The following is a 15,753-nucleotide window of genomic DNA, read 5'->3' on the forward strand; positions in this document are numbered from 1 at the left end:
ATAGCAAGTGGTCTTGGGGCTCAAGTCATTAGCTAGAAAACCTTTGAATTTCCTCAACTGTTTATTTGTTCATTGTTGTTTAAAGTTGATATAATTGCATATGTGCATTTGTATGAGTGTTTCTCTTTTGTATGTGTGTATGTAGCTAAGTACACCATATACAGTGCAGCCTCATTTACTTTAGGATTGCTTTTGTTCTGAAAATTATTTATCAGTCCCTGAAGGATGGTAATTTAGTTTATTTTCAATCTTTTGCCTTGCTAAAATGAATATCACAACATATATATAAAATTATTGACATGTGCAAACCATCTGAAAAACAAATTCTAGGATGTGGACTTTTAGCTCAAAGTCTGTGAGACATTTCATTTTTGGTATTTATTGGTAAGTTGCCTCACAGAGATTGAATAACTTTACATCCCACCTGTATGCAATTAATACCCTCAAACAAATATAATGTCTTAAACATTTTAATCTTTGTCAAAATGACGTATCATTGAAATTTAATTTGTTTTGCACATTTGCGTATTCTTTGCTTCTTTAAAAAATATTCTCTTATGGCTTTAGTTGCTTCTGCTTGGAATGATGTGCTGCAGTTTTCTATATTTCACCAGAAACTTTTTTCAGGCAAGATTTCTTTTACTGAGATATTGATTTTCTATTTTCCTATTTTTCTTATTATACCTTTATGCAGGTGCCGAAATTTTCCTATTTATTGTTCATATTTGAACAAGTTCTGTTTTCTGGGACAAATTAGTATCAAGAGGTTTCTATGGGCAGAGAGGATAAGGTAGCTTTACCAGGCTCTAGTCTCAAGGGCCCCATTTCCTTGCAGTGAAAAACCTTTCTATTTTTTTCCTTCCTTCTCAGTGCCTTTATCTTGCCTTGCTCTTTATTGATATTCCATAGCAGTCCACAGTCAGTGTAAGACACTCTTTTTCCAGGGATGACTGTATTCTAATATCTTCAGAGTTCTCCTATGGCTGAGACTTCATAAGAATTTGGGTTGTTCCTTCCTACATGTACATCCCTGCAGCTGTGATGTACTCTTGTAACTGCTGCTAGCAATACTGCTGGTCTGAATTCACTCTGACTTCATGTCATTTGAAGTTTGTGTGTGTATGTGTGTGTGTGTGTGTGTGTGTGTGTGTATTTTTAATTATTCTATATTCAATGAAATCTCTTGCTGTGGAGAACTAACTTCCTTCCTCCCTCCCTCCCTTTCTTTCTTTCAGGGCAAGTAAGGACATTCTGGTTTAGGTGACTGTCATGCTCCGACCAGTACCCAGATGATATAATTGTGCCTTATACCTCCATTAAAACATGTTTTCAATTTCTACAAATGTGTCTTTGATGGACTTTAGTTACGTATATTAATTTTTATGCCCTAGGTGTGACCAGACTGAGTTTTGTTCTTACTTTTTAATACGTCTTTGATTATTTGACTTTATTTCTCATGAGATGCTTTTTAGGTTTTACAGCATTTGAGTATCTTGTATCACTTATATCACACTGAATCAGAATTTATCACATATTTCTATTTTCATGATTATGTTGTAAATGAATGCAACTCTAACATTCCTAATCATTCTACTCAACATATATCCAATATATCCTTCCAGAAGATAACCTTGCTCTACCTAACCCTACATGATATACTGGAGAATAATTCTAATTATCACTATTATTTCCTCCCCAAAGCAATGGAGAACACCACTACAGTGAATGAGTTTCTTTTATTGGGATTGACCTGTATTGAAGAATTGCAACCTGTAATTTTCGTGACTTTTCTCATCCTATATCTGATAAACCTGCTTGGAAATGGGGCCATATTAGTGGTTGTCATCTCAGAGCCAAGACTCCACTCACCTATGTATTTTTTCCTGGGAAATCTTTCTTGTCTGGATATCTGCTGTTCTTCGGTGACACTGCCCAAGCTCATGTCAAATCTTCTCTCCACTCGCAAGGCCATATCTTTCCTAGGTTGTATCACTCAGCTGCACTTCTTCCACTTTCTGGGCTGCACTGAGGCCATCTTGCTGACCATCATGGGCTTTGATCGATTTGTGGCCATCTGCTATCCACTACGGTACACTGTCATCATGAACCGCCAGTTGTGTGTTTTGTTGGCAGCTGTTGCCTGGCTCACCAGCTTCTTTTATGCTCTGATGCATTCTGTCATGACTGCACGCCTGAATTTTTGCCACTCTCAGAAACTTAAATACTTTTTCTGTGATATAAAGCCCCTTTTGGAATTGGCATGTGGTGACATTCAGCTGAATCAGTGGCTCATTTTCATTGTCACTTGCAGCTTGGCTATGGCAGCTTGCTTCCTCACTCTACTCTCCTACTTGTACATTATTAGCTTCCTTCTGTTCAAGATCAAGTCCTTCAGTGTCCTCCACAAAGCTCTGTCCACTTGTGCCACCCATTTCATGGTGGTATCTCTCTTTTATGGAGCTGTGGGCCTCACTTACATTCCCCTTACCTTTGCCTCCTCTGTAATACAGGAACGGTTTGTGGCCATCATACACACTACTGTGACCCCAGTGCTGAATCCACTAATATACACCCTTAGGAATAAGGAAGTGATGTTGGCCCTCAGGAAAGTCTTTGGGAGGAGCTATTTGCCTAAAGATGGCCAGTGGCAACACTAGAACAAATGAAAATTACATGTGAATTTTATGACACTCATTTTCCCATCTATGATAAATCAATAAAATTCTTGAATTTTGTTTTCCTTTCAGAAATTTGTACCATGGTAACAAGTTCTTCACTTAAATGAGTCTAATTACTAATAATTATTCATTTGTTCATTTAGTCATTCATTCTAAACATTTTTTGAGCAGGCATTGTTCAAAGTGTGATGATGAAAAAAAGCCATGAGGATATGCCATGAGACCTGCATCTAAGTTTTAGTTGATGGGTCAGACAATAAAAGGATGGAAAAATAAATGTATGTCTTGGACAGAAGGTGAGACATGCTATGAAAGGTAAAGAAGAAACAGTGAGGTGGGCACCATTTTGTATGTTTAGGGTGATAAAGTGGTCTCCAGAAAGGTGACTTCTGAACAGACGTTAAAGGGAAATGAAAGAGTGAGTCCTGCATGTATCTGAGGACATGGCATTCTATACAGAAATGGCAGCAAGGGAGAGAGCTCTGGGGAAGAGTGTGCTTGTTGCATGTGAGGAAAAGCAAGATGGACAATGTCCTGGAGTTCAGTGGATAACTGAGAGAGTGGTGGGAGATGGTGGCCCAGAGCTCAAGGTGATCAAGTCATTGGCATCTTTTTTATCATTTTGGGTGTTTTCACATTTACTTTAAGTAATAAAGGATGACATGGGGGTGCTTGGCAAACAAATGACTTCATTTAACTTCTGTGCTGAAAGAATCACACTGAATCTTGATTCTTTCCTGTTTTTCAATTTTATTTTATTGAGATTGTTCACATACCATACTATTACCCAAAGATCCAAAGTGCACAATCAATAGCCCATGGTACTATCATACAGCTATGCATCCATGACCACAATTTTTTTTTCCCAATTTTTAGAACATTTTCCTTACTCCAGAAAAGAAATATAGGCAAAAAAGGAAAACTAATTTCCTCCCATATCCCTAACCACCCCACTTCAATTATTGACTCACAGTATTGGTATAGTACATTTGCTACTGTTGATGAAATAATATTAAAATACTGTTAACTGTAGTACATGGTTTGCATTAGTTATACTTTTCCCTATATGCCCCTCTATTATTACCTTGTAGTTATAGTGTCATACATTTGTTCTGGTTCATGAAAGAGATTTCTAATATTTCTACACTTAATCGTGGACATAGTCCACCACAAGATTCACTGTTTTATATATTCCCATCTTTTAACCTCTGATTTTCCTTCTGGTGACATACGTAACTCTGAGCTTACCCTTTCCACCACATTCTGATACCATTCATCACTATTAGTTATTCTCAGAATAATGTGCTACCATCCCCTATATCCACTTCCAAACACTTAAGTTCAACCTAGTTGAACATTCTGCTCATAATAAGCAACCACTCCCCATTCTTTAGCCTTGTTCTATGTCCTGTTAACTTATACTTCATGTCTATGTGTTTACATATTATAGTTAGTTCATATCAGTGAAACCATGCAATATTTGTCCTTATGTTTCTGCCTTATTTTCATTCAATGTAGTGCCCTCAATGTTTCTTCATTATCTCATTTTTTTGATTGTTCTGTTCACCCACCATACTTTCCATGATGAGTAAATAATTGATGGTTCCCTGTATAGTCATAGTCACATATCTATATATGGACATCTCTATTTCTTCCACAAAGAAAGAGGAAGACTCAAAGAAGGTAGAGAAACTAAAGAAAAAAAAAGAAATGAACAAAAAAATGACATCTTAATAGCAATGAAAGGAAAGACAGAATTAAAGTAAAGTAGAATAAAAGAGTCAGAGAACATCACCAATGCCAAGAGTCCCATTCCCTTCCTTATGTCCCCCGATTATGGGCATTTAGCTTTGGTCTATTGCCTTTGTTACATTGAAGGAAGATGAATACAATGTTTCTGTTAACTATAGTCTCCAGTTTTCATTGATTTTATTTTTTCTCCAATACCATCTGCACTAGTTTCGTTGTATTATGTCCCCCAAAATACCATTATCTTTCATGCAGTCCTGTGAGGATAGGAAACGTATTGTTGTTGATTGGGTTGAAACTTTTGATTGGCTGTTTCCACGGAGATGTGATCACTCAACTGTGGGCGAGATCGTTCATTGGATAATTTCCATAGAGTTGTGGCTTTCCCATTCAGCATGACCTTGATTAGTTAATTGGAGAACTATATAAGCTCAGACAGAAGTAGCAAGCTTGCTACAGCCAAGAGGGACACTGAAGAATGCACAGGAGCTGAGAAAGGAGCTGCAGATGAGAGATAGCTTGAAGATGGCATTTGAAAGCAGGCTCTGAAGAAGTTAAGAGAGGAAAACTGCCCCAGGATCAACTAAGAGTGACATTTTTGAGGAACTGCAACCTAGAGAGGAATGTCCTGGGAGAAAGCCATGTTGAAACCAGAACTCTGGAGCAGATGGCAGCCACATGCCTTCCCAGACAACAGAGGTTTTCTGGATACCATTGGCCATCCTCCTGTGAAGGTACCCGATTGTTGTTGACTTACCTTGGACACATAGCCTTAAGACTGTAACTTTTTAACCAAACAAACCTCCTTTATAAAAGCTGATCCATTTTTGGTGTTTTACCTTGTGGCAGCTTTAGCAAACTGGAACACCACCCTATTTTTAAAACTTTGCAAAGTTGACATTCATTTGTTCTTCCTCTTGTAAAAATGTATTTGTACATTTCATCACAATTGTTGAGCACTCTAGGTTTCACTGAGTTATGCAGTCCCAGTCTTTATCTTTCCTCTTTCCTTCTGGTGTCCAACAGCTCCTAATCTTCCTCTTTCAGCCATCCTCACAGTCATCTTGGTTTAGTGTACTTACATTGCTGTGCTACTATCACCGAAAATTGTGTTCCAAACCTCTCACTCCTGTCTTTTCCTAACTGTCTGTAGTCCTCCCTTCAGTATTTCTGTAGTGCAGATATCTTATTCACAGACTCTCTCATTGCCTGTTTGTCAGAGAATATTTTAAACTCTCCCTCATATTTGAAGGATAGTTTTGCCAGATACAGGATTCTTCATAGGCAGTTTTTCTCTTTCAGTATCTTAATTATATCACACCACTTCCTTCTCGCCTCCATGGTTTCAACTGCGAAGTCAGCACATAGTCTTATCAAGCGTCCTTTTTTTTATGATGGATTGCTTTTCTGTTGCTGCTTTCAGGATTCTGTCTTTCATGTTTGATAATCTGATTATTAATTGTCTTGGCATAGGTCTATTCATATCTGTTTTTTTTGGTGTGTGCTGTGCTTCTTGGATCTGTAATTTTAGGTCTTTCATAAGAGATGGGAAATTTTCAGTGATTATCTCATCTATTATTGCTTCTGCCCCTTTTCCCTTCTCTTCTCCTTCTGGGACACCCATGACATGTACATTCATGTGCTTCATGTTGTTATTCAATTCCCAGAGATGTTGCTCATTTTTTCCCATTCTTTTCCCTATCTGTTCTTTTGTGTGTAGGATTTCAGGCGTCTTGTTCTCCAGTTCCTCAGAGTTTTCTCCTGCCTCTTGAGATATGCTGTTGTATGCCTCCATTGTGTTTTTCATCTCTTATATTGTGCTTTTTGTTTCCATAGATTCTGCCAGTTGTTTTTCCAAACTTTTAATTTCTACCTTATGTTTGCCCAGTGTTTACTTTATAGCCTTTATCTCTTCTGTTATATCTTCCCTGAACTCATTGATTTGGTATTTAATTTGATTTAACATATTTCTCTGAAAATCTTTAATAGATTGTTTCATTAAAGTGAAACAATATCTCAGCTGTATCTTGACTGAGGTGTAAGTTTGTTCCTTTGACTGGGCCACATCTTTGTTTTTCCTAGTGTAGATTCTAGTTTTCTGCCGTCTTGGCATCTGATTTCCTCAGTTACCCCAATCAGATTTTCTCAGACCAGCATGAGTTCAGGTCTCAGAATGGGGCTATATTCAAGGTGTATGTTAGAAGAATGACAGACTTTCCAGTGAGGTCTCTAGTTGCTGTGCTTTTCCTAACCTTCCCAGCAAGTGGCTCCTGTCAACCTGTTGCTCCTGACTGGTGTAAGGAGGTGTGGCAACTTCAGTTTCTGTTTTTGCTCTTTCACCCAGGCTCTGGGGTCTGGTTCTGAAGGAAAAGTTAGGCCCCACTTCCTTACTCTTAGGGAAGATGCACCCACTAGGGAGTTAACATCTGCATTTGAATTGTCTCTCTGACTCTGTTATCTCCACCCCTATCTGGGTTAGAGCACTGTGAACTGAAAATGGCTGAGGCTTTCTCCTGTAAGCCCCTCGGGTTGAGAGCAAGAGAAAAAGGGACAGAGAGCCCCCTTCTGGAGCCAGTACACAGACCCCAGTTTCATTTATCAGCCAGTGGTAATGCCTGGTCTTCTGGGCTCCCCCTTCTGAGACAGATAAGGCTTCTGATCCTTTAAAGTCAGTCATCACTAAAAGCCTTTGTCTGTTTGTTGGGATTTGTAGCTTGTATTCAGCAATCCACATTTGTTAATTAAAACCCCAGTTGGAGCTATATTTGCTCACTTGGGGAGTGCCATGCCACTGTCTACCACAGCGAGGTTTTGTAGCTTAGCCTGCTAGGGCGGGGGGAAGGGCTCTCGCGTGTTTCTGCAGGTTTTAGTTACTGATTCTATGCTACAATCTCAGGCATTCCTCCCAATCTAGTTTGATGTAGGATGTATGGACAGTCATGGTTGTCACCCAGCAGTTATTCCAAATTATTTTCTAGTTGTTCCTGCTTGTTTATTAGTTGCTCCAGGGGACTGAGTAGATTCCACTCCTCTCTATGACCATCCTCTGGATACTGATTTGAGAATAGAGAGTAAGGGAGCATGGATGGAATCTATTGGGATTCCCTTTTTGTCTTCTAATAATGGTTGAGGGTGATAATGGTAGGGGTGTGTTCCAGTTTGCTAACGCTGATGGAATGCAAAACACCAGAAATGGATTGACTATTATAAAGGGAGTTTATTTCTTTACAAAGTTACAGTCTTAAGGCTGTAAAGTGTCCAAGGTAAGTCATCAACGATTGCGTACCCTTAGTGGAGGATGGCCAATGGTGTCTGGAAAACCTCTTTTAGCTGGGAAGGCATGTGGCTGGTGTCTGCTCCAGAGTTCTGGTTTCAAAATGGCTTTCTCCCAGGACTTTCTCTCGAGGTTTCAGGGCCTCAAAAATGTCACTCTTAGTTGATCTTGGGGCATTTGTCCTTTCTTAGCTTCTCCAGAGCAAAACTCTGCTGTCAATGGCTGTCTTCAAACTGTCTCTCATCTGCAGCCCCTCTCTCAGCTCTTGTGCATTCTTTGAAGTTTCCCTCTTGGCTGTAGCAAGCTCAGTGCTTCTTTCTGAGATTATACAGTGCTCCAGTAAACTAATCAAGGCCCATGCTGAGTGGGCATGGCGACACCTCCATTGAAATTATCCAATGAAAGATCTTGCCTTCAATTGAGTGATCACATCTCCTTGGAAACATCCAATCAAAAGTCTCCAACCCAATCAGCACCAATACATTTTCTTCCCACACAAGACTGCATCAAAGATATTGGCATTTTGGGGGACATAATACATCCAAACCAGCACAGGGTGGTAGAAGTAATTAGATTCTGGAAGTATTTTGAACACATAGCTTTCAATATTTGCTGACAACTTATATGTGTGGTATGTGTGATAGATATTAAGGATGATTCCTAACTTTTATTTATCTATATTAACTCTAAAGAAATGTCTGTAGTATAAGGAAACCAGACTATGGACATAGTAAGGGTGTGAAGTATGTTTGGATTTGCTTTACTCATAGTGGAGGTGGTTTGAATTTAGTTATGCTTTCCTGTTCTTCATTCTCTTTATGCTCAGAACAATATTTTTAAGACCTTTAGGTTAAGATAAGCATTTAGTCTTTGTTATCAGAGACTACTTTACTTGTGACACTTTAACTTCTCCAGGCTTGATTCAATGAAATTTTTAGGTAATAAGAGTAATAATGAATAAAACATAGTCTTCACCTTTGGATAGTTTACACTTTACAAAGAAGAATCAGATAAGAAGAGAAACAATCAGATAAGAATAGGAATGATCAAATGAAGAACAAGTTAAGCAGGCTATGACAGCAGAAGAAGATACTGTAGGTTAATGGAAATAAAATCTAGCATGAATGAAAAGTGTTTGTTTAAAGTAGAAACAATATTCTATTTGATACCTGATACCATGGACACAATGGTATAACAGTATAAGTGAACTGGCCCACATGATATTAGAGTTATGAAAGTAATTGTTAATATTAAGAATAATGAAAATATTTCAAATATTTTCTTTCGATTTTGAAACTGTCTTCGATACACTGTGTCTCTACACACACACACACACACACACACACACACACACACACACACAAACAGCCAAAACTTTGGCAATTATTTGGTGGTTCTGTGTATATAATAACAAAAAAAAACTCAACTGTTGATTTTTTTCCCGTACATTTATTCATCTGCACAGATATTTGATGGTCCTGAGTGTCTTTGATTGTCTTTCTTGTCTTCAACTTAAGCTGCTCTGTCTCTCTCTCTCTGTCTCCTTCTCTGTCTGTGTATTTCTTGGTGTCTCTTTATGGGTCTCCCTTACACACACCATATTGATTTTGATAAAAATCTCAATCAGAAATTATGTTAATAATATATTATGGGTTCTTCTAACTAATTATTGGTGGAGAGGGACTTTGCACAGCCATAGAAATATGATTAAGAGTTTGTGAAAAATTGGTAGTATTTCTTCAAATATTTGATAGAATTCATCAGGGGACACAACTGAATCTGGTCTTTCTTTTTAGGTAGTTTTTCTGATTATTAATACAGTCTCCTCACTGGTAATAAGGCTATGCTGATTGCCTATTTTCTCTTGAGTCAGTTCCAATAGTTGTGCCTTTCTAGATATTTGACCATTTCTTCTAGGTAATATAATGTATTGGTATACAATTGTTCATAGTGTTCCTTTATAATCATTTTAATTTTTCTATGTTTGGTAAAAATGCCTCCTCATTCATTTCTGAGTCTTCTATCTTTTTTTTTTTTTTATGGTCATTCTAGTCAAAGGTTTGTCAATTTTGTTGATCTTTTCAAAGAAGCAGTTTTCAGTTTCATTGATTGTCTCTACTATTTTCCTTTTCTATATTTCATTAATTTCTGCTCTAATATTTCTTGCCATCCTTCTGCTTGTTTAAGTTTAGATTGCTCTTCTTTTTACAAGGTCTTAAGGTGGAAGACTAGGTTATCGGCGTGAGATCTTTTTCCTTTCTTAATATAGGAAATTATAGCTGTAAATTTCCTTCTAAGCACTGCTTTATCTGTATTCCATAAGTTTGGATATGTTTTGTCTTCATTTTCATTCATCTCAAATTGTTTTCGAATATCCTTTTTAATTTCTTCCTTGGTTATTTAGGAGTGTGTTAATTTCCATATGATTGTGAATTTACCACATTTTCTTCTGTTTTTGATTTCTAATTTCATTCCATTGAAGTTGGAAAAATAGATAGCATTATTATTGCCCTTTGAAATTTTTTAAAGTTTGTTTAATGCCTGGCATATGGTCTATCCTGGAGAATGGCTATGAACATGTGAGAATATAGTACATTCTGCTGTTGTTGGGTAGAATGTTCTATAATGTCTGTTATGTGTAGTTGGTTTATCTGTTCATGCCTTCTATTTCCTTATCGATCTTCTTACCACTGGTTCTATCCACTATTAAAAATGGAATATTGAAGTCTGTGAATATCATTGTTGACTTTTCTATTTCTCCCTTCACTTCTGTCAGTTTTTGCTGCATTTTTTCTGTGCCCTGTTTCTAAGTGCGCATGTGTTTTTAATTGTCGTGTCTTCCTTTTTATTATTATAAAATGTTCCTCTTTATGTCTATATTTTGTTTTACAGTGTATTTTACCTGATGTTAGTATATTCTCTCTTGCTTTCTTGTGATTGGTATACACAAGTTGTTTATTTTTACATCCTTTTACTTCCCCAGGTTTGTATCTTTGTATCTAATCTTAGGATTTCATAAAACCAAGTGCCAGGGCTGTGACTTCTCTCTTTTATGTTTATTTTTTGTTGTTTGTTTGTTTTTGTTTGTTTTGTTTTGTATCCCATTAGTCTTGTAGCGACTCAAATCAGGCTCTACTCACAGAGGGATGGTATACTAATATTGTGACCTATAATGATACCAAATGATATTAAACAAGAAGAATAAAATGGGGGTTATATGCTTGGAAGATTGGATTCTAGTGCATTTTTGTAGGAAGGTTCAAGCAGGTGGGCATGATTAATTTTGTATTCAACTTGGCTATGCTATGTGTCTCAGTCTTTTCATTAAACACTAGTCTAGATGCTGCTGTGAAGGTATTTTGTGGATGTGATTAGTATCTACAATCAGTTGACTTTAAGGGGATTATCTTTGATTGTGTGGGAGGGTCTCATCAAATCAATTGAAGGCCTTACACTCAAAAAACTGAGATTTCCTGAAGAAGAGATGACTCTGGTTCACAATCACTTCAACTTTGTTTGAGTTTCTAGCCTATAGGCCTCCCTTATGGATTTCAGATATACCAGACACCATAGTTGCAGGAGCCAGTTCCTTGAAAAAAATCTCTTGTTAGATGGATAGTTGATAGATAGATAGATAGATAGATAGATAGATAGATAGATAGATAGATATGTAGAGACACAGAGAGAGAGACAGAGTGAGAGAGAGAGACAGAGAGAGAGAGAGATCCTATTTGTTTTGTTTCATTGGAGAACACTGACCTGAAACAGAGATTTTAAACTCTTAATTCCCAAACCAGAGAGGAATAAAGTTGAGAATGAATCTCTAATATTACCACATTAAGCCAGTTTCCAAGAAAGAGAAATTGATATGGTGATTCCTCTAAGAGTGATTTACTTGAGGAGGGTTATCAACACAAGTGGATTGTGGGAAGCAAGATGGGGCAGATTAAGAAAGTTAAGCAAAGATAAGGTGTTGTCTAAAGATTAGTTTTGGTCTTGTACCATGGGGATATTGAGCACACTTTGCATCACAGAATTGTTCCCATTTTAAGGGAGGGGTCTGGGTTTTGGTGCTGTTTGGCCACTGGCCTCTGTCTATCTGGCTCCTTTTCTAATGAGAGCATTCTTCTAAGAAAGAGAGCTGTGAGCTCTTTGTGCCCCTCACTGACAGCAGCTAGGAGCTGGGCACACAAGCCATTTGAATAGGAACTGAGTGTGGCACCAACAGCATCCACCACATGTAACAGTGAAAAATGGATAAGTGGCTTTGTTCACTAATAATTGTCATGGATAGTTTCCTTCAAAGAGAGAAAAAAATAATTTTTTCCCTAATTCTTAAGTTCCTTTATGCAGGAAAGGTTTATATATATCCTTAGGTATGTATAAGGAGCAGAGAAAAATGGAGGCTAAGTCAACACAGTAATAGCAGGAGTAATAGCAATGGAGAATGGAGAAAGAACTTTTGATGGTGAACTAAGACTGTTGGAAGTGGTGAGTGAAGGAACAAGGACCATTTTGCATTTAGACTGAAAACTGAAAGACGAACAACAGTTGTGCTTGTAGCAAAAGCTGCCAGCTAGAAGAGTTTTGAATTCTTCTCTGAGAGATAATAGTCGAATATATGTGGATTTAAGTTTATGTGAAAGTATGTGTGTGCACATGAAAGAGGGTGAGAAAAAGAGATCACAGATGAATATATAAAATAAGTAATTGGACAACTCTAAAATATAGTGTGAGGCATCTCTTCCTGTTGCATTTCTGATTGATTTCTTAGTTTTGTATAAGGATTATTCTTATTTGATGAAGGAAGTTGCTATTACATACTGAGGACAGAAAGGGAAGGTCTATCCCATTTGATTTCTCTCTCGTGTGTACATACTAACAAGGAAGCTTTAAGTAATCAGGTTATCAAGATGACTCACCTGCGGATTTCTGGAATCTTCTTTCTCTAGTCACCATAGTTATTATCCAAAGAGATCAGGAACAGAACAGCCATGAAGGGAGAATTACAGTTGTGCATAATGTTAATAATATTGACTAAATTCACAAGTTTCATGTGGTTACTAACACTGTGCATGACCAACAGTTACCAGCAGATGCCAATGCTGTCACTGATGTGACACCATAACCCAAGGAGGAACAGCCAACAACCTCCTTCTCTTGGCCCAATATGTGACTTGTGTGAAGACCCTTTCAAAAATGGTTGGGAGAGTGATTTGTTCACATTGGAAGATATCCTTAAGTTTCATATAGATTTACTTTTCTTGACTGTAATACTTCTGTTAGCATCACTACATATGGATTACAGAATGCTTTATTCATTGCCAAAGTATAACACACAAAACATATCCCAACAAGAAAAGTGTTTTGCAATAAATAAAGATAGTCAATAAGCTTACATCTAGTTGCCTGATAGAATGGAGGCATGGCCCATTGGAGACATAGTCACTGCAGCAGCTGGGAGACAGCATCTCGCACGTTTAGGGTGTTGTCTTAAAGGATGTGTAGGTGATCTGACTCAGAGGCCAAAAAGAGGAGCTGATTTTCTCAAAGTTGGTGTACTTGATCTCTTAGCTAAGGGGTGGAAGTATTTCTTGGCTTTTTTACAATTACACTGAAGCAAAGTTTGCCTTCCCAATGGTGTGTCTTTGTGCTAGTCTGTGTATTAGTTTTCAAGGAAGGATTACTTACTCCACAGTGTGCAAGAATGGAAATTGTGGCTGACTTCTAGTCATTTTTGCCTCCTCATGCCGTTCAACCACCAGGTAAAGAAAGGGACATCATAATGGTTAGAGTGATTAATCCTGATTTTCAAGGGGAAATCATTTTCAAGTGAAAGCAGGAAGTAGTATGTTTGGTATCCTAAAGCTTCTAGTGCTACTATTTCTAGGATTAAGAGGCAATAGAAGGTAGTTATCAATATCTAAAGCCAATTCTCTAAAAAGATTTGTAAGATAGGTTGACATCTGGCAAGATTGATGAAGAAATACAGAGTAAGATATGTGAACAAAATACAGAACTATAAAAGTGATAGTAACCATGGACTCAGAGAAATTTTAAATTAATAAAATAATTTTACAGATAAACATAGGCCTAGACAAACTGAAAATATTTCTGAAAAATATGAAACACCAAAATTGATTCAGGAGTAAATATAAAATACAGCTAACTTAATAATCTCTAAATAAATTAAAATGATAATCAAATAACTACACTCTGAAATAGATTCAGGCCCATAGGATTTCAACAGCTGAGTTATATAATCCTCAAAAATAACAAAGAATTCCTATCTTATATAAACTGTTTCATAAAATATACTCAGAGGGAAATCATTCCAAATCATTTCATGACATTAACATAACCTTGATTCTGAATCAGGATAAAGATATTGCAATCACAGCCTCATTTCATTTGAAAACTTTCATGCAAATGACCTAAAGAAATTATTAGCCAGAAGAATCCAACAACATGACTTTGAAATTTTTATGATAAAGTGATATTTACCTAAGAAATGTGAGCATGGATCAACGTTAGAAAATCTAGCAATGTAATTCAACACATTAGTAGACTGCAAGGAATAAAACACACATTTGTCTCAGTCAAATAAAAGCATGGAAAAATAAACTCTGTTAAGGCATAAAGAAGATTTGAATAAGCAGAGTTAGGGCATGTCTTTGATTGGGAGACATTGAAATATATCAATTCTTCTCCAAAATAATTTGTAAATTCTTTGCCATTAACTTGAAAAATTTCTAAAGATTACATGAAAGTATTATTCACAATTTTCTAGGTTAATTTTGGCAAAAAAAATAAAAAATAAAAAAAGGAGAGAATTTTTTTATTTGGTATTAAGGCATGTTACAAGACCTATTAATAGAAAGTCATGTTCCTGGTGTAAAAACAAACAAAAATACCACAGGATTAAAATAGAGGTCTCAGGGACAGATCCAAGTGTTTGTATGAAAAACCAGTGTGTAGTAAATGTGACACCACAATGAATGGTAAAATGCATTAATAGTTTGGAAAAAACCACATCACTAAATGCAGAAGAATGAAAATTGGATTTCTATTCTGCCCCTGAAAATTAGGTGAATTCTAGATGGCTTAGGAAACAAAATTTGAAATTTAAAACTTACAGTTAATATAAAAGTATAAGAGAATATCCTGATGGTTTAGCAGTGGGGAATGACTATTATTAATTATTATTAAAGAAACTTCAAAATATGCAATTCATAACCTGAGAAATTATGGATCTTATTATGATAAAATTAAGGATATCTTTTCAATAAAATACTTCATATTTTGGAACTAAAAGTTCTGTGATCAAAAATGTATAAACTGTTTAAAAACTACTACAAATGAATAATAAAATACAGGATCTTAGTTAAGAAAATGTGCAAAACATAAAGACAGGCATAGTAATAGAAGACAAAACTGAAATGGTTGACAAAAAAAATATCCTCCTAGAGGAGATGTTCAAAATTGCTAGTAATCTGAGCAATGCATTTAACACAATTCTAAGCCACCACTTCATATGCATCATATTGTCAAAAAGTAGAAAGTTACATAATGCCAGACGACATAAGGATTTGTAGTGCAAGTGAAAAAGGAACCCTTGTGCACTAGAGAGAATGGTACCTACAGGTACATTATGGAAAGTAGTAGGATTTTGAAGATCAACTTTGTGTTTAGCTTGCCCTGTGAGATGGAGGCAGCAATTCAAGCAAAGAAACCCCAAGGACTGTGGCAAGCCAGCCCCGGTATGCTACAGACTCCAGGAGAGAGGATGGCCTGTTGAGACCTTGATTTTGGACTTTAAGCTCCCAAAACTGTGAGACAGTTCCACACAATTCCAGTGTGAGGTATTTGTCATAGCAGACCTGGCAAACTAAGGTACTCTAACTCTATAATGTTTGCATTTGTAGAGTTCTCCTCTGATTCCTAGATAATTCCCCGCCAGTACGTGATTGTAGAAATCTTAGCATTCTCTTTAATTTCCCAGGGTGATGAACTCTCCTAGATGCATGGCATTCAGGAATGATGGAATTATAT

At 36.8% G+C, this 15,753-nt stretch overlaps 1 protein-coding gene across 1 annotated transcript; it reads left to right on the forward strand.

Moving 5' to 3' along the window:
* The first annotated feature begins 1,703 nt into the window (after positions 1-1,703).
* On the forward strand, positions 1,704-2,657 carry LOC119540740 (olfactory receptor 12D3-like). Its single transcript, XM_037844704.1, has one exon. The coding sequence runs from the start codon at positions 1,704-1,706 to the stop codon at positions 2,655-2,657; it is 954 nt and encodes a 317-aa protein (XP_037700632.1).
* The last annotated feature ends 13,096 nt before the right edge of the window (positions 2,658-15,753 follow it).

The sequence above is a fragment of the Choloepus didactylus genome, chromosome 7, assembly GCF_015220235.1.
Source record: "Choloepus didactylus isolate mChoDid1 chromosome 7, mChoDid1.pri, whole genome shotgun sequence".
Lineage (NCBI taxonomy): Eukaryota > Metazoa > Chordata > Mammalia > Pilosa > Megalonychidae > Choloepus > Choloepus didactylus.